General features: G+C 47.1%; 2 protein-coding genes across 2 annotated transcripts in view; one reads left to right on the top strand and one right to left on the bottom strand.

Annotated features, from left to right (window-relative positions):
* Positions 1 to 1,478: 1,478 nt before the first annotated feature.
* faah2b (fatty acid amide hydrolase 2b) lies at positions 1,479 to 9,735 on the bottom strand. The gene is made up of 11 exons (XM_079757607.1): positions 9,531 to 9,735; positions 9,041 to 9,123; positions 8,141 to 8,277; positions 7,607 to 7,816; positions 7,030 to 7,149; positions 6,502 to 6,637; positions 5,769 to 5,886; positions 4,979 to 5,098; positions 4,207 to 4,318; positions 3,232 to 3,420; positions 1,479 to 2,377 (listed from the first exon to the last, which is right to left on the bottom strand). The coding sequence occupies exons 1-11, from the start codon at positions 9,711 to 9,713 to the stop codon at positions 2,175 to 2,177; spliced, it is 1,611 nt and encodes a 536-aa protein (XP_079613733.1). The 5' UTR covers positions 9,714 to 9,735; the 3' UTR covers positions 1,479 to 2,174.
* Positions 9,736 to 17,153: 7,418 nt separating this feature from the next.
* Positions 17,154 to 23,379, top strand: part of tesk1b (testis associated actin remodelling kinase 1b) — a 17,518-nt gene continuing 11,292 nt past the window's right edge. The window contains exons 1-2 of the mRNA XM_079758332.1: positions 17,154 to 17,343; positions 17,800 to 18,558. Of these exons, the coding sequence (XP_079614458.1) occupies positions 18,379 to 18,558 (180 nt within the window). The 5' untranslated portion in view covers positions 17,154 to 17,343; positions 17,800 to 18,378. The remainder of the gene's footprint in view (positions 17,344 to 17,799; positions 18,559 to 23,379) is intronic.

Below are 23,379 nucleotides of genomic sequence, written 5' to 3'. Positions count from 1 at the left end.
GAAGATACAAAGTGGAAGTGGTAGTCCACAAGCCGGTGTTCACGAGAGTTTCAACTGCTACTTTGCAAATAAAAGCTTGCAGGAAAATCTGCAGCCCCATCACAGGGGGATGATGTCAAAACTGGTTTATGGATTAGTTAGAAGAAAACGCTACATGGAAGCATGGATGGACTGTGTGTTCGTTTGTGGTTAGTGCGTCCCGTGCGCATTGATTGCTTAATGCGCAACAGGTGCGCAAGCCGGCCCATTGCCCCAGAGAGTCTGCTCGGTTGCGCACGCACCACCAGATGCGGCACACGGCGGACTCAAAGTATCGAGACCTAATTGAATGAAGCTGAAGTTATTATTTTGCTTTTTAAAATCGAAAATTTGCTTTGTGTTTTTACCTGTTTGCGACAAAGGACTGAGTCTGTGATTTAATAGGATGTACACCACTAAATTGAAGAAGATTGTCATGTAAGTTAATGTATACCTAATGCCAGTGAGGTAACACAATGGTGATTGAGCCTATGGCCCACTGATGAAAGCCCTTCCATTTGAAGTTTTATGAATAACCAACCACAGCAAGTGTCTTTGAGGTGCAGTGGTAAGACCTGCTGAATTACGTGCTTGGGACCCAGCTTCAAGTCCTGCTTATGACTGTTGTTTTTCAACCACATAGTCATGTGGAATATAATGTCAAATATTCTTCTGGATATCTCCAGCGCTGTGGCGAGCTCCCGGTCATCAGCCCCATTGCTGATGAAGTACATTGTGAAGTGACTCTTGGGTTCGAGTCACTTCACAATGTACCAATTAAGCCTCAATGCCTTGATGGTGGATTGCTCTTGGTTGTCGTCACCAGAGATCCTGGTTCATGTCCCCTGGACAATAGGCTATCTATATTATAAACTATAATTAATTACTATAACTATAATTAAACTATATTAAAAACTAGAGATCTAGATCTATAGAGCTAGAGCATAGAATTTATAGAATTTTTTTTGCAGGGGGGGAAGATCGTCATCATCACTAAATTAACGTATGATGTACAAAAAAGTAGCAAGACCCCTTTAGTCCTAACACCCCCCCCCCCCCCAGCCCCTATGAAGGGGGGGATGGAGGGGTTCTGCTGACGTTGGGGGACCCCCCTTCTTGGTGACCGTGTGAGTGGGGACTCGAACCTGAGTCTACAGAGTGTTAACACACACTCTTACCGCTGCACCACCAAGACGCCAACCAGAACATTTTTGGCGGTTATACTTGACTTTACCGTTCACACGATAGAGAAATAAGATTAAGGTACCACTTGAACCCTGGTTCTGTGCGGGGAACCTGAATAGTGTCTCAGCGGGCACTCGAACCTGAGTCCACAAAGTGTTAACCAACACCCCTTAACCGCTGCACCACCAGCTTCTTATTGGCCGTGTGAGCGCGGACTCGAACCTGCACCTGCAGAGTGTTAACCAACAGCCCTTATCGCCACACCACCATCAAAATTGACAGGCCAGCCCCGAAGAGGCACAACTTTATAAAAAGTCTTTCATTATTCATACATTTTTCACGTTAAATGATTTTGTATATCAGCACATCATTAGAATTAATGACTTAATCATTTCCTTTCAATTGGCAACATCCGAAGACATGCACTTCTGTACTAATTGTTTAAAATGGGCATTATTATAACATTCACTGGGTTAATTGATCTGCAACATAACTTAACCAGACCAATTCTCAAATAAACATGAATCAAAGTAAATAAAGGAAAAATACAAAGTTAATTAAACAAAGATGTGTGACCACATTGATGAACACAATAAAAATCACTTCTACTCAATCATAAAGTCTACAATACCCCAATATGTGATCGCAGAGACACTTCCAAAGCATGCATTTATTCAACCCTTCATTTCTGAGAGCATTGGATTTCTTTTTCTAATTTGGGTTGCTCTCTTCCCACCCAACATATGCTTGCATCCCTGAGTGCAAATCAGACTTATATCCGTGTTGACATTCATAGTGCTGATTGATTTATTCAGTGTACACTGTGAGTTACATTCCCATCTAAAACCCAACTGTGCGACCCTGAGAGAGCATCGCAGGGAGCAGGGAGCCAGACACACACGCACACGCACACACCTAGTTCCAACTGTGTGCGTCCAGACATTTGTGTGTTGCAGGTGGCAGTGCGGTCCTCATTTGGGCCCCCTCATTTGGGCCCCCATTTGGGCCCCCGGGTCCCTCCAGCCACCGAAGGACTTCTCCAGGTGGAGAGCCAGGGCCAGGGGGAGGCGGTCCTGCAGCTTCCCCGCGATCAGCTGCACTCCCATGGGGAGGCCCTCCCGGCTCAGCCCCAGGGGGACCTGGGTCACCGGCAGCCCCAGGATGTTGAAGATGCCTGCGGAACAGAACCCAGACGCAAATACCAAAATCAGTGGAGTTTTAGAACTCGTTACGTGCTAGGAACCGTAGGAGTGCACGTTGATCCATTCACGAATTACATTTACATTTAGGGCATTCAGCAGACGCTTTTATCCAAAGCGACTTACAATAAGTGCATTTGTTACAATAAGTACGTTTGTCATAAGAAGTGAAACAATATATCGCTGTCGGTACAGTAAAGATGTTCATAGAACCAAGTGCAAGTATTACAATCGCTAGGCTAACCCATTCCCCGTGTAAAGCAGCGATAGCAGCTACTGTAGATGCTACACAATTAAGTACCTTGAATAAGTGCAATGTACAAGTGCCAGGACGTACAACATTCAATGGTGGCTGTGCATTGGTTTCTATGCAGAGTCGAGATGAACTCTGAACAGTTTGAGTTTTGAGTCTTTTGCGGAAGCTGGTGAGCGACTCTGCGGTCCTGATATCGGTGGGGAGCTCGTTCCACCACTGAATTACATAGTGACCCCACCCCCCCGCCCACCCCAGATCCATTCCAACCTACCCTGGATTCCCTTTCGCTTTTTCATCCCTTTGTCTTCACTGTCCAACACTGTTTTATGGGTAAAGAAAAGCGAAGAGGACCGGTTCCACTGTAGAGCGGGCACCATCTAGGCTGAACTCAGCGACCCGGGTCTGAACCCTGCCCGAAGGACTCTGCTGCATGTCCTCCCCTCTGTCTCCATACCTTCCTCTCTATCTCACTCAAAAACAAAATAAAATATAATATAATATAATATTAATATTACGCCCGATGATCGATGATCATCGGGCGTAAACAACGCCAAACGTCTGAGAAGCACTCGCCGGTGTAGGCGAAGTCGAAGGGCCTGAAAAGCGGGTGGTGGTGCTTGGGGGCCATGTTGGGGTGGGTGGGGTACAACAGGACCCCGTCCGTCCCAAGCAGCTCCTCCACCTCCCGCTGCAGCTTCTCCTTGTGGCGCAGGATGGAGGCGGGGGCGGCCGCCGGCTGGGTCTTCTCAAACATGGCCAGGCCTGGGGTGACGTACACACACGCACGCACACGTGCATGCACACACACACACACACACACACACACACACACACACACACACACACACACACACACACACACACACACACACAAAAGTCATTCTTTTTGTTTCTCTATCAAATATCTCAACATATAATACATTATTCAATAATGATTCACTATGGCAAAATAATAAGTTACTCTTTGGCAGTGTACAATACACAAGACAGGATGTTCCCCTCTTCTTTGTTAAAATACTGTCCTTAAACAATGTCCGAGCCACGTGAAAGTCTTGCTGATAATAATAGTCTGGTAGTAATACAATTATATGTACATGACGTTCACTTGACCTCCCAAGGCAGGTTAATGTGGTATGAAGCGCCGCTGGGGCAGGAAAAACAGACCCCTGGTTGTTCAGGACCTTGGAAGTTGATAAAAGCATAAAGCAATGTGATCCGCTATCGGCATGTCCGGTAATGGGACTTGTGGATGTGATTACTTACGTGTTCTGCGTGTTTTGATAAAGGTCTGTTTGACTACGGGTTTCGTAGATACAAGTGATGTCAAGGTGGCGACAGTCTACATTAACAATATAGTAGAGAATCTAAGTGTAAAGCAGTAAAGTCTCTGGTTAGTCTTCAATCAATACATGTCTTATGATGAGGTCATTGCCTGTTTCTGTCTGTAGCTTTTCTGTCATGCACATAAAATGTTTAAGTTTATATACAAAAAACAATAAACAAAATAAGTCCTTAAAATCCTAAATAATCAAAGTGCTCATCCCGTACCGATGGCGGCCATGGTGTGATCCGATTTTCCCAGCATCCATTTCACCAGCTCCCACACCGGCCAGACGGGATGCCCAGGAGCGCCCAGCAAATCACCGAACCGTTGAGGAGGCTGCACACACACACATATACACACACACACACACACACACACACACACACACACACACACACACACACACACAGTTTGCCATTTCATTAGTTTAACACTGCTGCACACAAGTTGTGAAACAAAATCGTCTCCGATAACTGGAATGCTAGCCAGGCTAGGGTGAATGACTCCCTTTGTTTTCCATTCATAAAACTAATCTGATTTGTCTTGGGGGCGGGGGGGGGTTACTGAGATACTTAAGATGCTTGCAAACTGCCCAAACAAACACCCCACCAGCACAGATTCCTACTTTCAACATTCCTTGCAATGCCATTAGTAAACAAGATTTGCGACATTCTGCACTGCAATGTTAACTGGTACTTCTCCGCTATTGTGAAAACCTTAAACCGGTATGCGAGGGGGGGGCTCTCATGAACCGACCCGAGGTCGAAACAAGCTGAGATGATACTATAAATATTGTCATGGGCCACTCGGAGAGTTAGGATCGCTCTGAGGCAGTTGAGTTCAGCAGCGAGAAAAAATACCAGAGGTCATGGCGTCATAAAAAGGCCATCCGCAACGGAGCCAAAAGCAACAGTGCTCCGACATGGTGCATAGGCACGTCTCATGAGCAGGAGTCCCATAGTTCTTTATGCATTGACATCATTCTGACAGACCTACCACCCCCTCGTCGTCCGGCAGGCCCATGTAGGTGTCCCAGATCTGGAAGCCGTAGCGCAGCTCGTGGAACCTCACTTCCTCCACCCTGACCCCCAGGTCCGACTCCAGCCGCTCAACCACCTGATGGGGGAGACCACCGGCCCAACTTATTACCCTGTGTGTGTGTGTCCCACCGTGCGGTAGGGAGCGACAAATAGTCGGAAGCATGAGGATGAATGGAGAGGAAGCAAAAAAGGAAGGAAAATGGAGAGACGAGATTGAGGCCGTTGAGGTGAACACGGGCTGGGAAGCTCAGCAACAGACCCCGAGACAAGAGGACTGGAGGAGAGAGAGAGAGAGAGAGAGAGAGAGAGAGAGAGAGAGAGAGAGAGAGAGAGAGAGAGAGAGAGAGAGAGAGAGAGAGAGAGAGAGAGAGAGAGAGAGAGAGAGAGAGAGAGAGAGAGAGAGAGAGAGAGAGAGAGAGAGAGAGAGAGAGAGAGAGAGAGAGAGAGAGAGAGAGAAGTCTTTGGAACCTTTTCCCAAAACCCCTTCATCCGCCCTCCCCCGTCCTCCTTCCATGCCACAACACAAGGCCTGAACTCCAAACACACACGGCTGTTTGACCAGGACGTTACACAAACACAACCTCGAAAATATAGTGTAGCTTGCACCGTGAGTTGATGATTCCCCGGTCATTACATGTGTCCCTTTTCCCCCCCATTTTCCTTCTGGGATCAATAAAGTACATTTTATGGCCTCTTAAATGTTATTTCCCCTGCACACACAAACACACACACACACACACACACACCTGTCTCTGGACTTGGAGGAGCTGACTGTTCACTGGCGAGGTCACAACCGAGCCGCCGTCGTGAGGGACGGTGAAGAAGCGCAACTTCTTCAGGTCCACCTTTTCAGAGAGGGACAGCCTGCACGGGGGGAGCACACACACACACACACACACACACACACACACACACACACACACACACACACACACACACACACACACACACACACACACACACTTTAAATAAATGCAAGTAGCATGCATATAACGTTCAAGTAGCATGTCCTCTTCCACAGAGTCCGCAAAGTTTCGCGACTATGTTTCTACAGTAGCCCAGAATGGAAAAACAGCTCTAGAGAAGACACAGATCATGCATAATCACTTTTTTACCCTACCTAATTCCCCCCCACCCGACTCACGCCACGCAGTCACATGATGCAGCACTGCGGTGTACTTCCATTGAACCTTTGCACAATATACAAACCACCACAACGCTGTGTTGGTGAAAATTATGAAGATAAAATAGAATACAAAATCATGTTTGCAGATGTTTTCATTTTTTTTTCAGGCTATAATCTCTTTTTTCAGTGTTGCAAAACCTTTTTTACAAGGTGTTGAGTTTTCAAACCCAGACTTACAAGCCTTTGAAACTTTTTTTTTCAGGTTTTAATTATGGCAGGATACTGGCTCCATATAGAGGCCAAAGGTTTGAGCGGAGCCGTCCAATGGGGTGTCGTCGCCGGGCGGATCTTACCTGTGGGCGTTGGGTCCGGCCATGATCTGGAGCATGGGCAGCAGGTCTTCGGCGTAGCGGCACATGGGCCCCAGGCTCAGGTACTCCTCGAAGCGGCCGGAGACGGGCGGGTGCTGGTTGTCGCTGGACACCAGTCCTAGACGAGGAGGAGGGCAGAGGTCACGACCCCGGTGTAGAGTCCGCGGAGAGAAGGCCCTGAATTGTGGGATTCTATGTGCTTGTATATATAAATACATTCTTATTTCACTTGAATAATGAGGACGATGGTGGACATTTTGGTGTTAAGTCAAAATTTAGGTGGATAGATGTTTTAGTTTGATGCCATACCTTAATATCCTTGTGTGTGTGTGTGCATGCGTGTACGTTTGAGCATGTATTCATGATTGTGTGTGTGCAAGACATTTAAAAAGTGTGCCCAAGTTTTCGGGTCAGAATATGGCCACTTTATCATCCCATAAGCGGGGAGAAATGTGTGAAATCAGCTTCTACATGAACACACACAGCATGCATGTGTGTGTGCACCCTTACCTGAAGTCGTTTTATGGCCGAATATGCCGTTGAAGAAACAGGGCATACGAATACTACCTCCGATGTCCGAGCCCATCCCGATCACGGCCCCGGCCGATGCCAGCAGACTGCCCTCACCCCCTGACGGGTCACACACACAGCCCGAGAGGGGTGGTTCTTATTGGAGACTTCGTCTCTGTTGCATGTAACATTGGTCGAGTAGTGCCTGTGCTGTCTCGATCCCCGGATCACGGATGTGCAGGATTCGTTTAGGTGTGTTTATTCCAGCATGCATGTATGTTTGAAGGTAATTGTGTCAAGAGTAGGCTTTAGTGTGTGTGTGTGTATGTGTGTGTGTGTGTGTGTGTCAGGAGTAGGCTTTTTTGTGTATGTATGCGTGTGTGTGTGGGTATGTGTGTGATTGTGTAAAGAGAAAGCTTTTGTGTGTGTGTGTGTGTGTGTGTGTGTGTGTGTGTGTGTGTGTGTGTGTGTGTGTGTGTGTGTGTGTGTGTGTGTGTGTGTGTGTGTGTGTGTGTGTGTGTGTGTGTGCATTCGTGTGCGTGCACGCGAACATGTTGAAGTGTGTGTGTGCACAGACCTGAGCTGCCCCCCGGGACCCTCTCCAGGTCGTAGGGGTTCCTGGTGATGCCGTACAGGTGGTTGTGCGACTCGGACCACATGCAGAGCTCGCTGGTGTTGGTCACCCCCAGGGGGATGGCCCCCGCCCGCTTCAGCAGGGCCACGGGGGGGGCGTCCACCACCGCCACCACCCCGCGCCGGGACACCAGCCCCGTGGCCTGAGGCATGCCTGGGGGGGAGGGGGGGACCCACTCTGTTAAGGGCTCATTATGGTTCCACGTCGACGCAATGTTTACGGACCCTAGACGTAATTGCGGACCCTCCTTGGTTAACATTCCGTTGAGGCGACGCAGCAGCAACGGCTGTGATTGGTCCGCCCACTAAAACCCGACGCAGAACCAACACAGGCTCACGACTGGGTCGAAGCGTCTGCGTGGTCATTGCGTCGCGTCGACGTGGGACCATAATCAGCCCTTTAGCCAGTGGCTAATAAACAATAGCATTGACTTCTCTCATGTAGTTGCCGGCCACATATACACTCAAATCCCCGTACCCTGCAGGGCGAAGGACTCCTTGACGGAGAGGGGGACCCCCAGGAGGGGGAGGCGGTCAGCCAGGACCTCCTCCCCCCCGGTCTCCTCCTCGATCAGCTTATCCACCTGAGAGGCCTCCTGCAGCGCCGCCGCAAACCTGGAGAGAGAGAGAGAGAGACACACATAACCCTCTTTCAAACATAGTTCCTGGTGAATGACTTGAATAACATTGCATGCACCGCTAGTGATTTTCACTATTCACACATGCAGCTACGTTCAGCAACATTTCCTTATTGCGCCAGTTCACACATGGCATCGGATCACCGGAATAGATGGTCCAAGTGATCGCCCAGCAGGGGGCGGTATTGCCATTTGCTCTTATATATATATTTTTTTTTTTCCAGGAACATTGCCGGCGCGTATGGAAGCATTTTAAGACAATACTCCTCTGCAAATTATAGTTGCATAATTAAATGCAATAGCACAATTAGTTTTTTATCTGTCATAATAAGTAGGTTTGATTATGGGTCGAATTTGTCCCGCCCACTCATATGCATTAGAATTCTGAACACTTTAAGGCGCATATTTTGAAAATGCAAACGAAAATTGGATGATTGCATTTTAATTTATTTATGACTCAAATAATGCGTTCATATTATGGTCCAGTGCCAATGTCCTTTTATTGTTTTCAATCAACTTGTTTCCGAGATGTTTTTTCCTGATGTATGAATCCGAATTACGCATTCTATACATTAGAACGGACATGAAGAGAGTTGGACGCATTAGCGCGTTAAGATAAGCGTCCTCAGTGCAGTTTTGAGATCGTTCGCTCACTCTGACCATGGACAGACAAATGTACTGTCTCGGACCAAGGTCTGCAAACCACTTAACAATCCTCCCCCTAAGAGTTGTGTACTTGCCGGTCTTTGACCATGGCGTTGATGAGGGGGTTGACCTCCTGGATGCGGTCAATGTACGCCTGCACTACCTCCAGACTGGTCACCTGCACAAAGTGGGGAACAGTTCAGTCTTTCTGTGTGTGTGTGTGTGTGTGTGTGTGTGTGTGTGTGTGTGTGTGTGTGTGTGTGTGTGTGTCTGTTCAAGTTCAAAATCGCCTGGGTTACATTCCACAGGTTTTATATCTGTAAACATTTAATGTGACTTGCAAGTATTATAGTGAGTCTGGGTTTTCTGGCAGGTCAACATGTGGTTGGTTCAAACAACTGTACAATCGGTCCCGGGAAAAAAAAGAATGCTGGAGAACATGAGCGTTAATTTGAACCAGCGAATCGTTCTGAGCGGCGGCTAAGAACATTCCGAAAGACGGGCACACCACGCGCACATAGTCACAACACGCGCGCACTGTCACAACACACTGGCGGACTTGTCCCTTGACCCCAACCGACAGACCTCTCTGCGTCGAATTTTCCGCGCAAGCTGCAACGCGGACAAGGTCAGCAGCGGGTTTTCAACAGGAGGAAGCTTCCTCCGATCGCAATTCCGGGAAGAAAGCGCCTGAAAAAGTCCAAAGAGGGCTCCCATGAACGCCCTGAATATCCATGACTGTACTCGCTCCAGTAGGGACAGCGCCATTTCCTCACGCACACACAATAGGGAGCGCTGGCTTTTATTTGCAGCGTCACCTGCGTATCATCAGGGCTGATCTCCCAGCATGCAACGGGGGACAGCGCTGACTTTCGGCATTCGAGGCTATATATGGACAGTCCAAAGCTGAAATGGGTTATCTTGTCAAGACCATGCTATGTTATCGATTGTCTGTTTCAAGGCTGTGGGTATCCTGCAAGTGACCTATTGGAGCTGCGATAGGAACTTCAGTTTTCCTTTTAGTTCGGTCATGCCAAACAGAGCAGTGAAAATAATTGGGATTTAAAAATGTAATTGTTATAATTGCTCAATTTACATGCGTGTTAATATCAATAATTGTATCAATGCCGTTGAGGAAATAACACAATAACATGTATATAATAGTTAGAATCTATTAAGCAGCCCATATACAGCACACCCGGCAATATCATAGCGATGCCAGCAGCGCCATTAATATCATATATATTGCGCATAATCCATCATTACAAATAACTTCCCATACATAATTCACAATAGAGGCATATGCACTTTTTCTTTCCGCATATATTTTATTTAGACACTTGGTGGCGCCATCTACCCAGGTTTTGAGCAACAACGTCTCGCTGTCGCTCAAAAAACGCAATGAGATTCTGAGCACGTAGAAGAGAAAACGGGCTGCACTGCAATGCAGGTCAGTGGGTTAGTGGAGGATCCATGCCGCCGCCTTGCAAGCAGCGCTTGCTGTGCATGAAGGTGCATTTGGATCTTATCTTTCTAGGCCCCGTTTCGCCTATACACAGCACTCGAGTTGAGGGGGGGGGGGGGTGAGGGGGGATGGCATCCCCCTTCTGCAACAGCCATCCCCCCTTCCCATCCCCTGTTATTTTATCAATTAATGTGGAAATATTACCGCTATTTCATTATAGCGGTTTCTTTTTTCAATTCGGAGCAACGTTACTTTTCCCAGGGACAGATTTGACAGCGATACTGCATTCTCGGGCAGTATGCCCGAGAATGCAGTATCTGCGCGCTTGCGTACTTGCGCAATAGTGCCTAACAGCTCTCATTCCACACCGTACGAGACAGACACTGGTAGCCTGAAGCTGTCTCTGCATCTCAGACATCGCTTCCGCAGGCAACTCTGTCCCCTTTTCTCCCTTTCATTCCAGCCCGTGAGCAACGCTAGTCTCCCTCCTCTGCTGAATGCATTTTCGAAAAAAAGAATAAGAATCAGTTTTTAAAATCCTTAAATGAGATGCATGCCTCCGAATCGTGTGATGCGTCCGACCAGCTGCGTTTTTGGGGATAAAATAAGAGCGATGACAGCAGTCATCGCCACAAATGATCTGTCCCTAAAAGTTAAAATCCACTTTAAATCAATTGAACAGCGGTTTACAACTAAACCACTGCCTTTACAACAGCTTTGGAGTTGGAGATCTCTCGTTTTCTTAGCCATCTTATCACATGTGTCTGCTACACTTTGAAATATATATTTCATATTAACACACTTCAAGAGTTGTTATGAAATATAGTGAGTTATTTTGTTACAGCTTGCTTCAAGTTGAAACTTGCGTAGAAAATATACAAATAAACAAGGTAACTTGAAATGATTATAAATAGATAGGCCTACACAAATAGCCTAACACATTTCTACCATTGCATTACTGTCTAGCCAGTTCCTAGTTTGCTAACCTCCCCGGAATCAATCAATCCATACGTCCATCCTGTTAATCGAATAGCTTTGAGGGTTCTTCTTGAGTCTCATAAAGACGCATATTCTTTCTGCAGCCGTTTTGAAAGGATGCATCTAGGATGCGTTGCAGAATCTGCCCAGTCACATGACGGATATAATGTTCTCTGGCATCTCAGTAACAGTTTTTTCTCTCTGACATAAAGTGCAGCCTCCATCAATGCGTGCAAGCGAAATCCCTATTTTCTTACAATTCGTCGTTCATCAGCGTCCAGAAGGGTAGATCGCTGGGTTAGCATGTGCATGTCGATAGGCCGCATCCATTCAATTGCACAAGATTCGAAACACATTGGAAATCTTTGAAAAGTTATTAAGTGCATTCCCCTCACATGGACAGGAGAGGGGGTATTGCGCTGCAAGTCCATAGATGCAGTCAAAGGATATTGGATCTGGAATAAACAACACGTCTGAATTTGGGCTAAACAGGTAAACACCAATTAACATATCTTGGTGTATAGGCCTACCTTTACCTCTGAAAACCTCTCTTGTAAAAGGGGTACACTGCATTACAGTTGCTCCTACCTACAGCCATAACAACTTCGGAGAGACGCTCAAAAGGGTAGTGGGCGTGTACTGTATTGATGACATTTCGTGTATCTTATCCCTGATTGGTGGAACTGGTGCCCACTGGTTTACCCAGAGGGGCAATGTAGTATAGCCAACAGTAACCCCACAACCAACGGACAAACAATAAAGTATAAGTACAATACTAAATACATTGAGTTATTTAAAACGTAAATGGCAGCAGAGAAAATCTTTTTTAGGTGAATTGGTCCTACCCCTTGGCCAGATTGTGTCTGGGTCCAGACAGAAGCATTAGAACCCTTGCGGGGGGCTAGGATCAGCCGAGATTGACCGGGCTTTCCTCAAAGTCCTACACTTGAATTGGGAGGGTCATTCCAGGTACCGCCGGCAATTTTGCGCCATACATTGACAATACCTCGCAATCTGTTTCTATTTTTGAGGGAAATTGTCCCGAACCTGCTTGCGCAGGAGAACGTGAGGCCCGATTCAACAAAACTGGTTTACTAAATGTTTACCCAAAACGTTGAGGCCTACAATAAAAGAACATGGGCATGGGTTTTCTACAGAAAACATCCTAATGAAGCTTGCGGGTCCTTGTCCATGTCCTTAATCAAAGTGCCAAGATGTTTGATCTGATTGTGCTTCTATTTGTGGACTATTTGTGGACTTGCCCCAGTCCTTGAATATACACACGAAACACGATGACAGAGGCATCAGAAAACGTTATTGCTATAACTATCATCCTCATCATCATTATATTATCATCACTTATTATGCCCCACTGGCTATTCATGTCTTGTGTGATTATATATTTTATGAGATGGAATAATAAGTAAGGTACTACCATCATACCCTTTAAGAAAGCAAAGATTAATTTGGAAACAACCTGAACAAAAAAATTCAAAAAACTGATTAGGTCTACTTATAATTCTGGTTTAGGAGGTCTTAAGAATGTAGAGACAGAGACATCTCAATCCCCAGTTGTAAATTGAAACCACTTAACGAGCCTCAGGCAGAGGAAAAACTTTGGGACGTGCCGAGACAGGCGTAAAGATTTCTGGAAATCAGGGGAAATGTGCGTGTCAAGACGAGTATCAACAGCCTATTTTATTGGCACGTGCTCATAAAAAGAGACAGAAAATAGTTCCAAACTCAGAAACACCAAACATAACTAACACAATTTCGGAATGTCGATTGATTTTCTCTCATACGTTACACTGAAAGTAGACCTCCTGATTAACTAATTGCAAAAGCAGTTGACGACAATGCCGCGGAATACAGATGAGCTGCTCCAGAGGGTGCGCACTGAGGACATCTGTAGGACATGGAAGGTATTACATGTGACCTATTCAACAGAAATAACCTTAGGCCTCATAATTGATAGCCTATCTTCTCTTACATTGGAATTTATTGTGTTCGGTCCGGCAAGTTTAATGCCAGCTTTATCGCTTTCTCGAAAACATGATGACCCTGATGTAAACTTCAGATCTGGTCAGATTACATCTATGGGCAGCTGGGCCCGATTCTCTCCCTTTCACAATCACACACGCGCATGCGGGAGAGCAAAACACACACGCAAACGCAAAACGCCTAATGATTCCCTGCTTCTTTGCTCTTATCGTGTGCCAGATAACTCACCCACAACTAGCTTACTACAGTTAATTATTCCCATACCAGCACGATATGTGCTTTTCTACTCCAACCTCAGTATATTGTAAGAGGAGCTGGAGCAGGATTTGGGATGGAGGCACCTCCGGTAGCTCGGATCCATTCAATCCAATCTCGCTTCTCCTGAACAACAGCTCCAAGATTTTTAAAATAAAAGCGGATCTGATGCATGTCGGACTAACAGGCAATTCATTTGCTCTTTAATCAGATCATGAAACAAAGAGCCTATCTGGTTTAAGTAAACTAATCTCCTAGTGGATACTAATTAACTTTACTATTCTCTAATGGGGCAGGAAGAGGAGGGGGTTGTATTTACTTTACAGACCCCTCTATGGCCCTGGGGGGCTCGGCTGAAGTGGTTCTCTCGGGGCTAAGGTGTGTGTGTGTGTGTGTGTGTGTGTGTGTGTGTGTGTGTGTGTGTGTGTGTGTGTGTGTGTGTGTGTGTGTGTGTGTGTGTGTGTGCTTGATGTAAATATGTATTTATTCTTTTGATTTTCCTTCATATGTGAGTATGCTCCGGTCACTGTCATCTTCACCACATCGTGTGTGTGTGTGTGTGTGTGTGTGTGTGTCTGTGTTTGTGTATGCACGTGTGTGTGGTGTGCGTGTGTATATTTGTGTGTGTGTGTGTATGTGTGTGTGTGTGTGTGTGTAGCAGCAACACCATCATCATGACCATTGATCTCTTCAGCAGCCATCTAAATCCACTTTGGCAGGAGCGGAAGGACTGGAGGATGTGTGTGTGTGTGTGTGTGTGTGTGTGTGTGTGTGTGTGTGTGTGTGTGTGTGTGTGTGTGTGTGTGTGTGTGTGTGTGTGTGTGTGTGTGTGTGAGGGGGGAGGGGATGACCATGTGGCATCCCCCCCCCCCCCATTCCCCCTGCTCCCCAGCTCCTCTCCTCCTTTGGGGATGAGCGGGCATGTGAAACAGCTGGTGCACTCCAACCCAATTAGAGCCTCCAAACCCCCCCCCCACCAACACCGCTACTTGCCCCCCTCCAACCCAGACCCCCTGCCTGGGTCGCTCCGGCTCCGGCCAGGCAGTGCGGTGCTGGTCAGGGGTTGGTAATGAGGTGGGGGCATGCAGGCTCTTGTACCAGGGAAGAGAGAGTCAGCTGGGGGATGGATGGTGCAGGAGGCTGGTGATGGGGGGAGGGGTTGGGGGTATAGATTTTTGCAGGATTGATTCAGGCATCAAATTGGACACACATGTGCGTGATTCTGTTTGGCTTTACACAAGAAGCAATTCATTCCTGGATTATAAACAACTTGATGAAAGGCACTGTGGTGTGGTTGAACCGATGGTCGTGCACAGAAGAAGGCTTTTGAGGAAGGTTTCCCGAGCAGGGTTGAAAATGATATGTTCTCACTTTGGGATTCAAATTTATACTTCGGTCAGGCTGTGTGTGATTTTAGGATTGATTTATATGGTTGTTGTTGTTGCACTGAGTTACCAACATCGAGTACATTGTCCTTGACTTCGGTGTGCCTGTATCTCGGGATAACTATTTTGTGGTGATAGTGGTGGTGTAGCGAGTGCTGCATCGATTCTATTCTCAAATTGCGAGCATTAGGTCCAATTTGGGACTCACACCGAAGTCTGCCCCTGAATTTCCAAGCAATCGGTGACTTCAACACCAGGAGCAAGGACAGTACACTAAGATTGGCATGTCTTTAAGGAAAATAAAAACCAAGGAGGCACTCGAAGAGGAGGGGGTGTTATTAAGACGTAGCCCAACGAAGGGGGGCCAGAAAGGCATGTGTGTGTCTGTACGTGTGGGGAGGCCTCAGTGTCTCCCAGATGGGCCTCGATTCGGCGCACAATAGAGGGTATTGATCAGAGCAAACGTTTTATTTTTTTATAATTCTTTGCTCTGTCATGCCGGGAGAGCTGTGGTAGTGGCAGAATGTGGAAGAGAGGCTGGTATTGATTTAGATGGAAGGATTATCTCACCTTTTCAGCACAGGGATTCACAGGGGACACACACACGCTAACACACACACACACACACACACACACACACACACACATACATGTGCACAAACACATGCACAAACATACATACACACGTGCACAAATACACACGCGCACACACACACACACACACACACACACACACAATCTAGAGCTGTATCACATATACAAATAAATATATTAATTTGTTAAAAAACAAATGCTCCATTGACACCCATCGGGAGATCACAAAAGACACAAAAGAGGCCATTATCAAAGCGGTATAATCCAAAATGACATTCCTTTGAATGAACATAAATAAATGCAGCATGGTACTTTGAGAATAAGCTTGCTGGAGGACCTGTTCCAATTCCAGGCTCCCTCAATCAGACACTTGATCTCTTGATCAGTCTTTAACGCTTGATCTAGGCATCATTAGAGGGACTGTAGGCAGGGTAATCCTGACCGTAACCTGTATTGGTTTGCCAGGGTGCTATATATATATATATATATATATATATATATATATATATATATTCTATATGGGGATAATTGTTTCAATTTTTATTTTATTTCGTATTTTTATTCTATTTATCACCTTATTTTAATTTTTCATATTTTGAATGTTGCACAATCTCTGCAGGCACAGCAACTTTTCATTTAACTGCATTTCTTGTGTATGCATGTTACCAAGTCTTGAATCTTGAATCTTGAACCTTGGTTAATAGTTGACGTGTGGGCCAATAGTTTTGCTGTTGGTTTACGGTTAAGGGATAGCCGACGTGACCAGTGTCTGTAAAAGGGAAACCCAGGGGCCACCTAGAAGGTTCCTGAAGGCACAAGTAGCTCGGTACAGAAGCACACAAGGGACAATTTAGGGTGGATAAACATAGATGAATAAATCAATTGAAGCGTGGTGAATTAATAGGCATGAGGGCTGAATAATATATGGTAGGCCTAGGTGTCTTTGAATGACTAGGTCCAATAAACTATATCATGAATAATAAAGTGGCAAAAGCAGACTATGAGAGTGAGAGAGAGAGAGAGAGAGAGAGAGAGAGAGAGAGAGAGAGAGAGAGAGAGAGAGAGAGAGAGAGAGAGAGAGAGAGAGAGAAAGAGAGATAGAGAGAGAGGAAGAGAAGGAAAGAAATGGAGAGAGGGGGGCAGGAGAAAGACAAAAAGAGAGAGAGCGAGCATATCTGAATTCCTGTTGAAGCAGATATGATATGATGATAAAATTGTATCCTTTTATCGTTTTTATTTACTTATTGTAAGGATGACATAGCAGACCTGATGTGTGACGTCACTGGCGCGTCATACGCGCCAGCGTCCGTCACCTAATACCAACATACCGGTTTGAACGCCGTAGTAAGGGGACGGACGCCTTTTATTCTATGATAACTCCCCCTTATTATGCCAACATCGGTGCCCCCTCACAGGTGCGCCATGACGGCGGTCACGTGGGTCCCGCCCAGCAGCTCTAGACCAATAAAGAGCGCCTGAAGTCGAAGCTCAGCTTCCTTCTTCACTACGAGCCGCAGAGAGGAGGCGGACGGGAGGTACGAAAGGAAACCGGGGAAGATTGTCGATCGGTTGGGTCGCTGGAGAGAACGATCGAACAAGCAAGGCAAACTGTTAGTAATACATAAACCCCAACCGGATGCGAGAGCGGATATCGGCTGCGGACGCCCGGCGGCCTTGCACCAGCTCTATTGGACATTTCTGTTTTACGACGAAAGTGCAGGTAAGCATCCATGTCATGCATGTGTTTTACGGCTCGATGGAGGTGCAGTTGTGTGTCAGCGGTTTCCCCCCCCGTGGTTCCCCGTGTCTACTGATGCCTGCGTGGGGTTTTCGCAGAATCTGAGGCATGTTGCGTGTTACAACTATTACTTGGACGCATCTATAATTGATGGACCGGTGGGAGGTCCGACTGCGGCCGTATCTACCACGATAGACAGCTGGTGTGTGTGTGTGTGTGTGTGTGTGTGTGTGTGTGTGTGTGTGTGTGTGTGTGTGTGTGTGTGTGTGTGTGTGTGTGTGTGTGGATATCGCGTTGCCTATACGGCCCGTTCTCATCACTGCCCCGTAGATAACCTGACGAATGGCCTGTGCCCCAAACATAAAGATATCCTTGCATTATATTCAATATCTTTACGACATGGTTTGTGTGCGTTTGTCTTTATTCGTCTATTTGCAGCTCAGCTCCCGCTGTGCAAGTGCACGGGGAACGGGGGCTTGCAATTGGTAGATCGGGAGGGCTCGTCCTCGTGCCTTCCACTGCAAGAGGCAACCGGAGGAAACCCAAGCGGCTGCCGCTGAGACGCCGGCGCCAGCAGCAGCAGCCTGCGCAGTTAGAAAACGAGTCTGCGGAATAACCCTGCCGGCCAAAGCGTTTCCCTTTCTCAGCCCATGAGCGAATCGAAAGTACTCGCACCCCCGTGTACGATGCCGCAATGTAGCGGTCTCGGGTCTTCGGAATAGGCCTACCAAGCGGTCGGGTGCAGAAGGTACTTTTCTGTTTTTTTCTTTTTTTTGGTGTGGAGCAACTCGGACACAGGCCTTCACAGTATTGCACCACGACTCTGCGTTCTGGTATCCCCCTAAAAAAGCCCCCACAGGGGAATACTTTGCCTGACTCCCGCGGGAGACCCCGAGAACTGAGCGACATGGACTGTGTCAACAGGAGCAGGGCTGTATTTTGAACTGCGCACACGTCCAGTTCCTCCTCCTCCTCCTCCTGCTTTCCCTCCACCTCCCGTTCTGTTGGTCGTGCGCCATGGAGAGGCTCGACTCGGACCTGGACGGGGCAGAACCGCCCATCCACAGCGTCCACGGCCCAAACCGGGTTCGACCCTCCTCGTACCGGGCTCTACGCAGCGCGGTGTCCAGCCTGGCCCGGATAGACGACTTCACCTGCGAGAAGATCGGCGCTGGGTTCTTCTCCGAGGTGTTCAAGGTGAGTCCTGGCTCGATTCGTTGGTAGTTGTTGTTTTTTCCGTTCCCGTACGAGTCAGTTACTTTTGCAGTTTGGAAATATCCTGCTTCCTCATCCTCCCTCTTATTTACCTTGGCCCTGGGAAACGGGCTAAAGGTTATAGCACATGTATTGGGTGTGATTTGGTACAACGGTACTGAAGTAAGGTTGTTTATTGTGGTGGATCGGTCACACATCCTCCAAACTCCTCTCCCTCCATCCCTACTTCCGATCAGTTTCCACAATTGCTTTCTATGGGGACATAGGAAGTGTGTGTGTGTGTGTGTGTGTGTGTGTGTGTGTGTGTGTGTGTGTGTGTGTGTGTGTGTGTGTGTGTGTGTGTGTGTGTGTGTGTAAAGGGATACCGCCGGGGCAGGTAGATCTGGGGGCTCGTGAACGAGGCGCCACCTGACACCGGGTAGCCGGGGGCAACCGGTACGGCTCCCGTTACTCGTGGCGTCATCGCCGCCGCCAGTCCAAAGAAGACGACACGCACCTTCCAGAAGGGGGGGGGGGGGGGGGGGGGGGGCAGGCATGGCACGGCACTGGGCAGTCGATAATGTCGGCCATTTATGTTATTATGACTAGATTAGCACCTTTCAGAGAGACGAGACCACTCTATAATGGCAGCTGTCTTCAGGTCTTCAGAGTATCTGTGGATACCTATTGTTGTTATGATTTGATTGGTACCTTCCAAAGGGGCGGGACCACTCCATAATCACAGCTGTTTTGAGGTATTCAAACTATCTGTGGATTCCTATTGTTATTGTTTTTATGATTTGATTAGCACTTTCCAGAGGGTGATGAACCACTCGGTAATGGCGGCGGCTTTTGATGTTATCATGATTCGATTAGCACCCTTTGACCAGCGATGAAACCGAATATTGGCGTCGCAGAGGAGCCGGGGGACAGATTCTCTAGACAGATGTCATGTAGCGGGGTGGGGGCTTTCCAGTAGCACTTTGTCTCGAGAAATACCAAAGGCTCACCCAATCCGCTGAGCCTTGGATTTGCCTTAGTTTTTGTTTTTTGTGTTCTCCCAAAGGCATGAAAGTATAAGCAGAGATGATATTTGGGTTGAGGTTTTTCAGGTTGAACCGGTCACCTTCTTGATCGGTGGAGTTTGGGGGGGTTGGTGGGGGTCCCGGTAGACAAAAGGAGAGTTTGGATGGCTTCTCGTCATGTTTCAGAAGGATCCAGGGATATGACTAATGTAACGTCCTCTTTATTTACTGTGGGATTACGTTTTCCCACATGATACAGCTTCACTAAACTCAATGTAATTACGCCATTCACTTGGTAGGGATGGTATTTTCAGACATTCCCCAAGTATTAAAAGATTTCCCCTTGTGATTTTTAACACACCATACCTCGTGATGGTGAATCACTCACTTCAACTTCCCTGCCACTGAAGAAAGAAGGAAAACTTCTCAAACTACCCTTCCTTCAGAGGAGTCACGTTTTATTATTCATGCCGGTGAAGAATAGCCACATGGCTACGTCAGGAACGCAACCAACGCCTTCACAACAGGCCTTTCATTGAGCGCCGGCAGTAACTTTGCCCTTTTTGAATGGCCAATGAGCATGCAAATGTCACGGAGTCGCTTTGCGGCCGCGCTGTCAAGATGCTACTTGTTCTTTGATTGGCCTTCTGGCTGCGATCGTTCTGGTTGTTATCGTTCAGATAGCGACCATATAAATGCAAATGTGTTCGCAAAGCGATCCGCTTCACTGCAATCTGCGGTCAACACTGACGCGACAAGTGCGATGGCTTAATGAAATGGTTCTGTAATTGTGGAGGATTGATTGCTGTCTTGTCCCTCTTATTGGTGCATCTGCAGTGTGGAGGGGAAAGGGGCGATGATGTAGCAACAGTCCTACTGCACCAAGCGACCTCTCTGTGATTGATCTAATTGGGTTTGCAGCTTGTGGCCAAGACACACACACACACACACACACACACACACACACACACACACACACACACACACACACACACACACACACACACAGGGGGGGGGGGTGTTACTTCAAAGTGTTGAGCGCTGAGACCGGGCCCTGTTCCCGTTTGAAAATGGAAGTCTCTGTTCTGCTGTGGCGCTCCCTACATCAATGGATCTGCTAAACAAGGCGCCGAGGGCAGCCACCCACCCTCCGCGCCACTGGGCTGTTGTCCCGTATCGGAAGGAAACCCTCCTCCAAACACGCAGCCCTGCTATAGGTGGGATTGGAAGAGGGTGCATGTCAATTCCCCTTTTTAATTTTTTTTCAATTCTCTTTCTCTAAACATTCTTGTTCTTTCTTGTGTTTATTTTGGTCTGGGATCAAACCGGTACTAAGAATGGTTCTCCTTGTGACTTTTGTTTTTAGAAGAACTGGCACCTGATCAAAAGTGAATTCCTTTTTGTTTAGGTACAGCTATTGTTTTACCTGAGGGCAAATCGATATAATGATCAGTCTAGACTAGAGCAAAGAGCGTTTAACTGAAGAGTTTTAACTGGCAGCTCAAAAACTGCTGATTATGTAAACTAACAAGGTTGCTTGGCAATAATCCGTAAAGATGATGTTGCACAAAGTGCAATCTCAACAAACAAGATGGGATATCTCGTTTGATTTTCATTGATATGGTTAAGGGCAATTTTGTAAGTGCATCGGTACATACATTTGTTGATAATGTTATACATCTTTCAAGTTTTATAACTAATAATCAATGACATTGCACCTTTAAATGCCAGTTGGCACATTCTATTGATATCATGTTTCTGTTCCAAATCTCTGATATTGAAATATTGGCCTCTTCAATTTGGTTATCAACAAGTTCTGACAGTAGTTGAATGCAGGCAAGGTATTTCACAAGCGATCACAATGATAATAAAATGACAGTGATGTATTGAAAGCACTAGGGTAGAGACGTGGGACGTTGCCGATGAACTTGACTTGAAAATGAATTTAATGTAATAAATGTAGCCGGCTTATGAGCGGCTGTAATGCATCTAAAACAACCCAAATGGGTTTTATTGAATCAGATCCACGGATGAATCATCCTGATCCATAAATGGGCCATTACAGACCCACATACCACGGTGATTTTGACCAATTAAGGCATTTTCATCCAAGCTAAATAAATAGTTAATTCAGATCTGCCTAAAGGCATCAAGGGAGGGAGGGAGGGCCTGAGTGTGTCCTCCTCCTCGTATTCGCACCTCTTTTCACTTCCTTAGTGGAACTGAGTAAACCTGGTTCACACACTCTGCTAATAACGTGAAGGGCTGCTCTTATCTGTTGGTACGAGCTGACATTTATGGCTGCCATTCAGGGCCGAGTGTGCCAACGCCAACAAAAAGTTAATGGTTTACCCTCTGCAAAAGTCATAAAACCCAAGGAGCAATCCGCCGATCAAGTGTTGCCACCGAAGTCGTCGTTTTGGCTGCATGCGTTGTTAGTCCTGGTTTGTTGTTGTTGTCATTGTCTTCGTCAAAGTGGCAAGAGTAACCTAGTGCCAGATTTATTTTGTGTGTGTGTGTGAGTCACATGGTGCGTTGTGCCCCAAACATGAAGTCATCAGCCTGGTAATTAGCCTACAGGCGGTGATTATCTGAGTTAGAGCCTTGTTCCCACAACGGGAAGAGCGGAGGAGGTGGGCACCGTCAGCTTTTAAGGACTTTGTGTCATCGCCAGGAGGCACACAATTTGGAACCTCCATGCTTACAGCACTATGTGTGCGTGTGTGTGTGTGTGTCAGCTGCCTGTGACATCAACCTGTTGAGCTGTTGTACACTATGAGCTACGCTGGCAGACCTTGTTAAAGTGGCTGCGGCACTAGACGGCAGGTCGGGTTCCAACAGGAAAAGGCTGGGGGTCCACATCCAGCGCTCTCGTTTAGTCTTCTCGCTTTTAACTAGTGACTCGGAGGGAATTGCTATTTATATGCAGGTCGTCACAGATGACGCAGGTAGGGGTTACTTGAGGTGTTCCCCCCCCCCTTTTCCCCTTAAGTTCGGTAAACGTAACCTTGCTATTCATCTTCTGACAAAGACTCTACTGGCTTTTTAAACTGTTCTTGGGTGAAGTTCAAACCATGTGCGCTCTATTGTTGCAGAGAGCAGACACGGAGAGAGTGAGGGGGGCTGTCTATTGAGGCCCCCCCACTGCTGCGGATCTGTTGAAATGAGTTCTGTTCAATCAAAGGTAAATAAGGAGGAGGTTGAAGGAGGAGGAAGGGGGGGAGGAGGATGGCTGTGGAATGGATGTCTGAACAAAAATAGGTGTGTGTGTGTGTGTGTGTGTGTGTGTGTGTGTGTGTGTGTGTGTGTGTGTGTGTGTGTGTGTGTGTGTGTGTGTGTGTGTGTGTCTCATTTTATGTTGTGCACGGCAGCATGTGAACGGTTGGTGTTTGGCAGGCCTTGTGGCGCATGCATGTTTTTAGACGTTAGAAAAGGAGAAGCTTTGCTAGACTTGCACAATTTGTTTCACTTGATAAATTGTGTGTGTGTGTGTGTGTGTGTGTGTGTGTGTGTGTGTGTGTGTGTGTGTGTGTGTGTGTGTGTGTGTGTGTGTGTGTTTAATGTTGGCCTATGGCGAAGACTCTAGCCAGTGTGGGAGGCGTCCAAGAAATGTTTTTGTAGAGACGTCACACTGTTAATGTCCCCACTAGCCTGACATGCTTCAACCTGCCCTCTCTTTCCCTCTCTCCCCCCCCCCCCCCCCCCCCCCCCACCCACCCTCCTTCCTTCTCCTGCGCGCCCTTGCTTTCTCTGTCACGGTCCTTTGATCTGTCTTGTGAGACCAAGGGAACCATGAATC

This window comes from Pollachius pollachius (assembly GCF_949987615.1).
Source record: "Pollachius pollachius genome assembly, chromosome: 20".
Taxonomy (NCBI): Eukaryota; Metazoa; Chordata; class Actinopteri; order Gadiformes; family Gadidae; genus Pollachius; species Pollachius pollachius.
Note: the sequence above shows the minus strand (reverse complement) of the source record. Positions and strands in the feature narration are given on the sequence as shown.

What these genes read in the sequence shown, in the direction of transcription:
- faah2b (XM_079757607.1), bottom strand. Translation starts at nt 9,713, where the DNA reads ATGGCGCTGTCCCTACTGGAGCGAGTACAGTCATGGATATTCAGGGCG. An exon ending in GGAAAATTCGACGCAGAGAG is followed by an intron (nt 9,124 to 9,530) that starts GTCTGTCGGTTG and finishes CACTTTGTGCAG; the next exon opens with GTGACCAGTCTGGAGGTAGT. An exon ending in TCACACCATGGCCGCCATCG is followed by an intron (nt 3,421 to 4,206) that starts GTACGGGATGAG and finishes ACGTCACCCCAG; the next exon opens with GCCTGGCCATGTTTGAGAAG.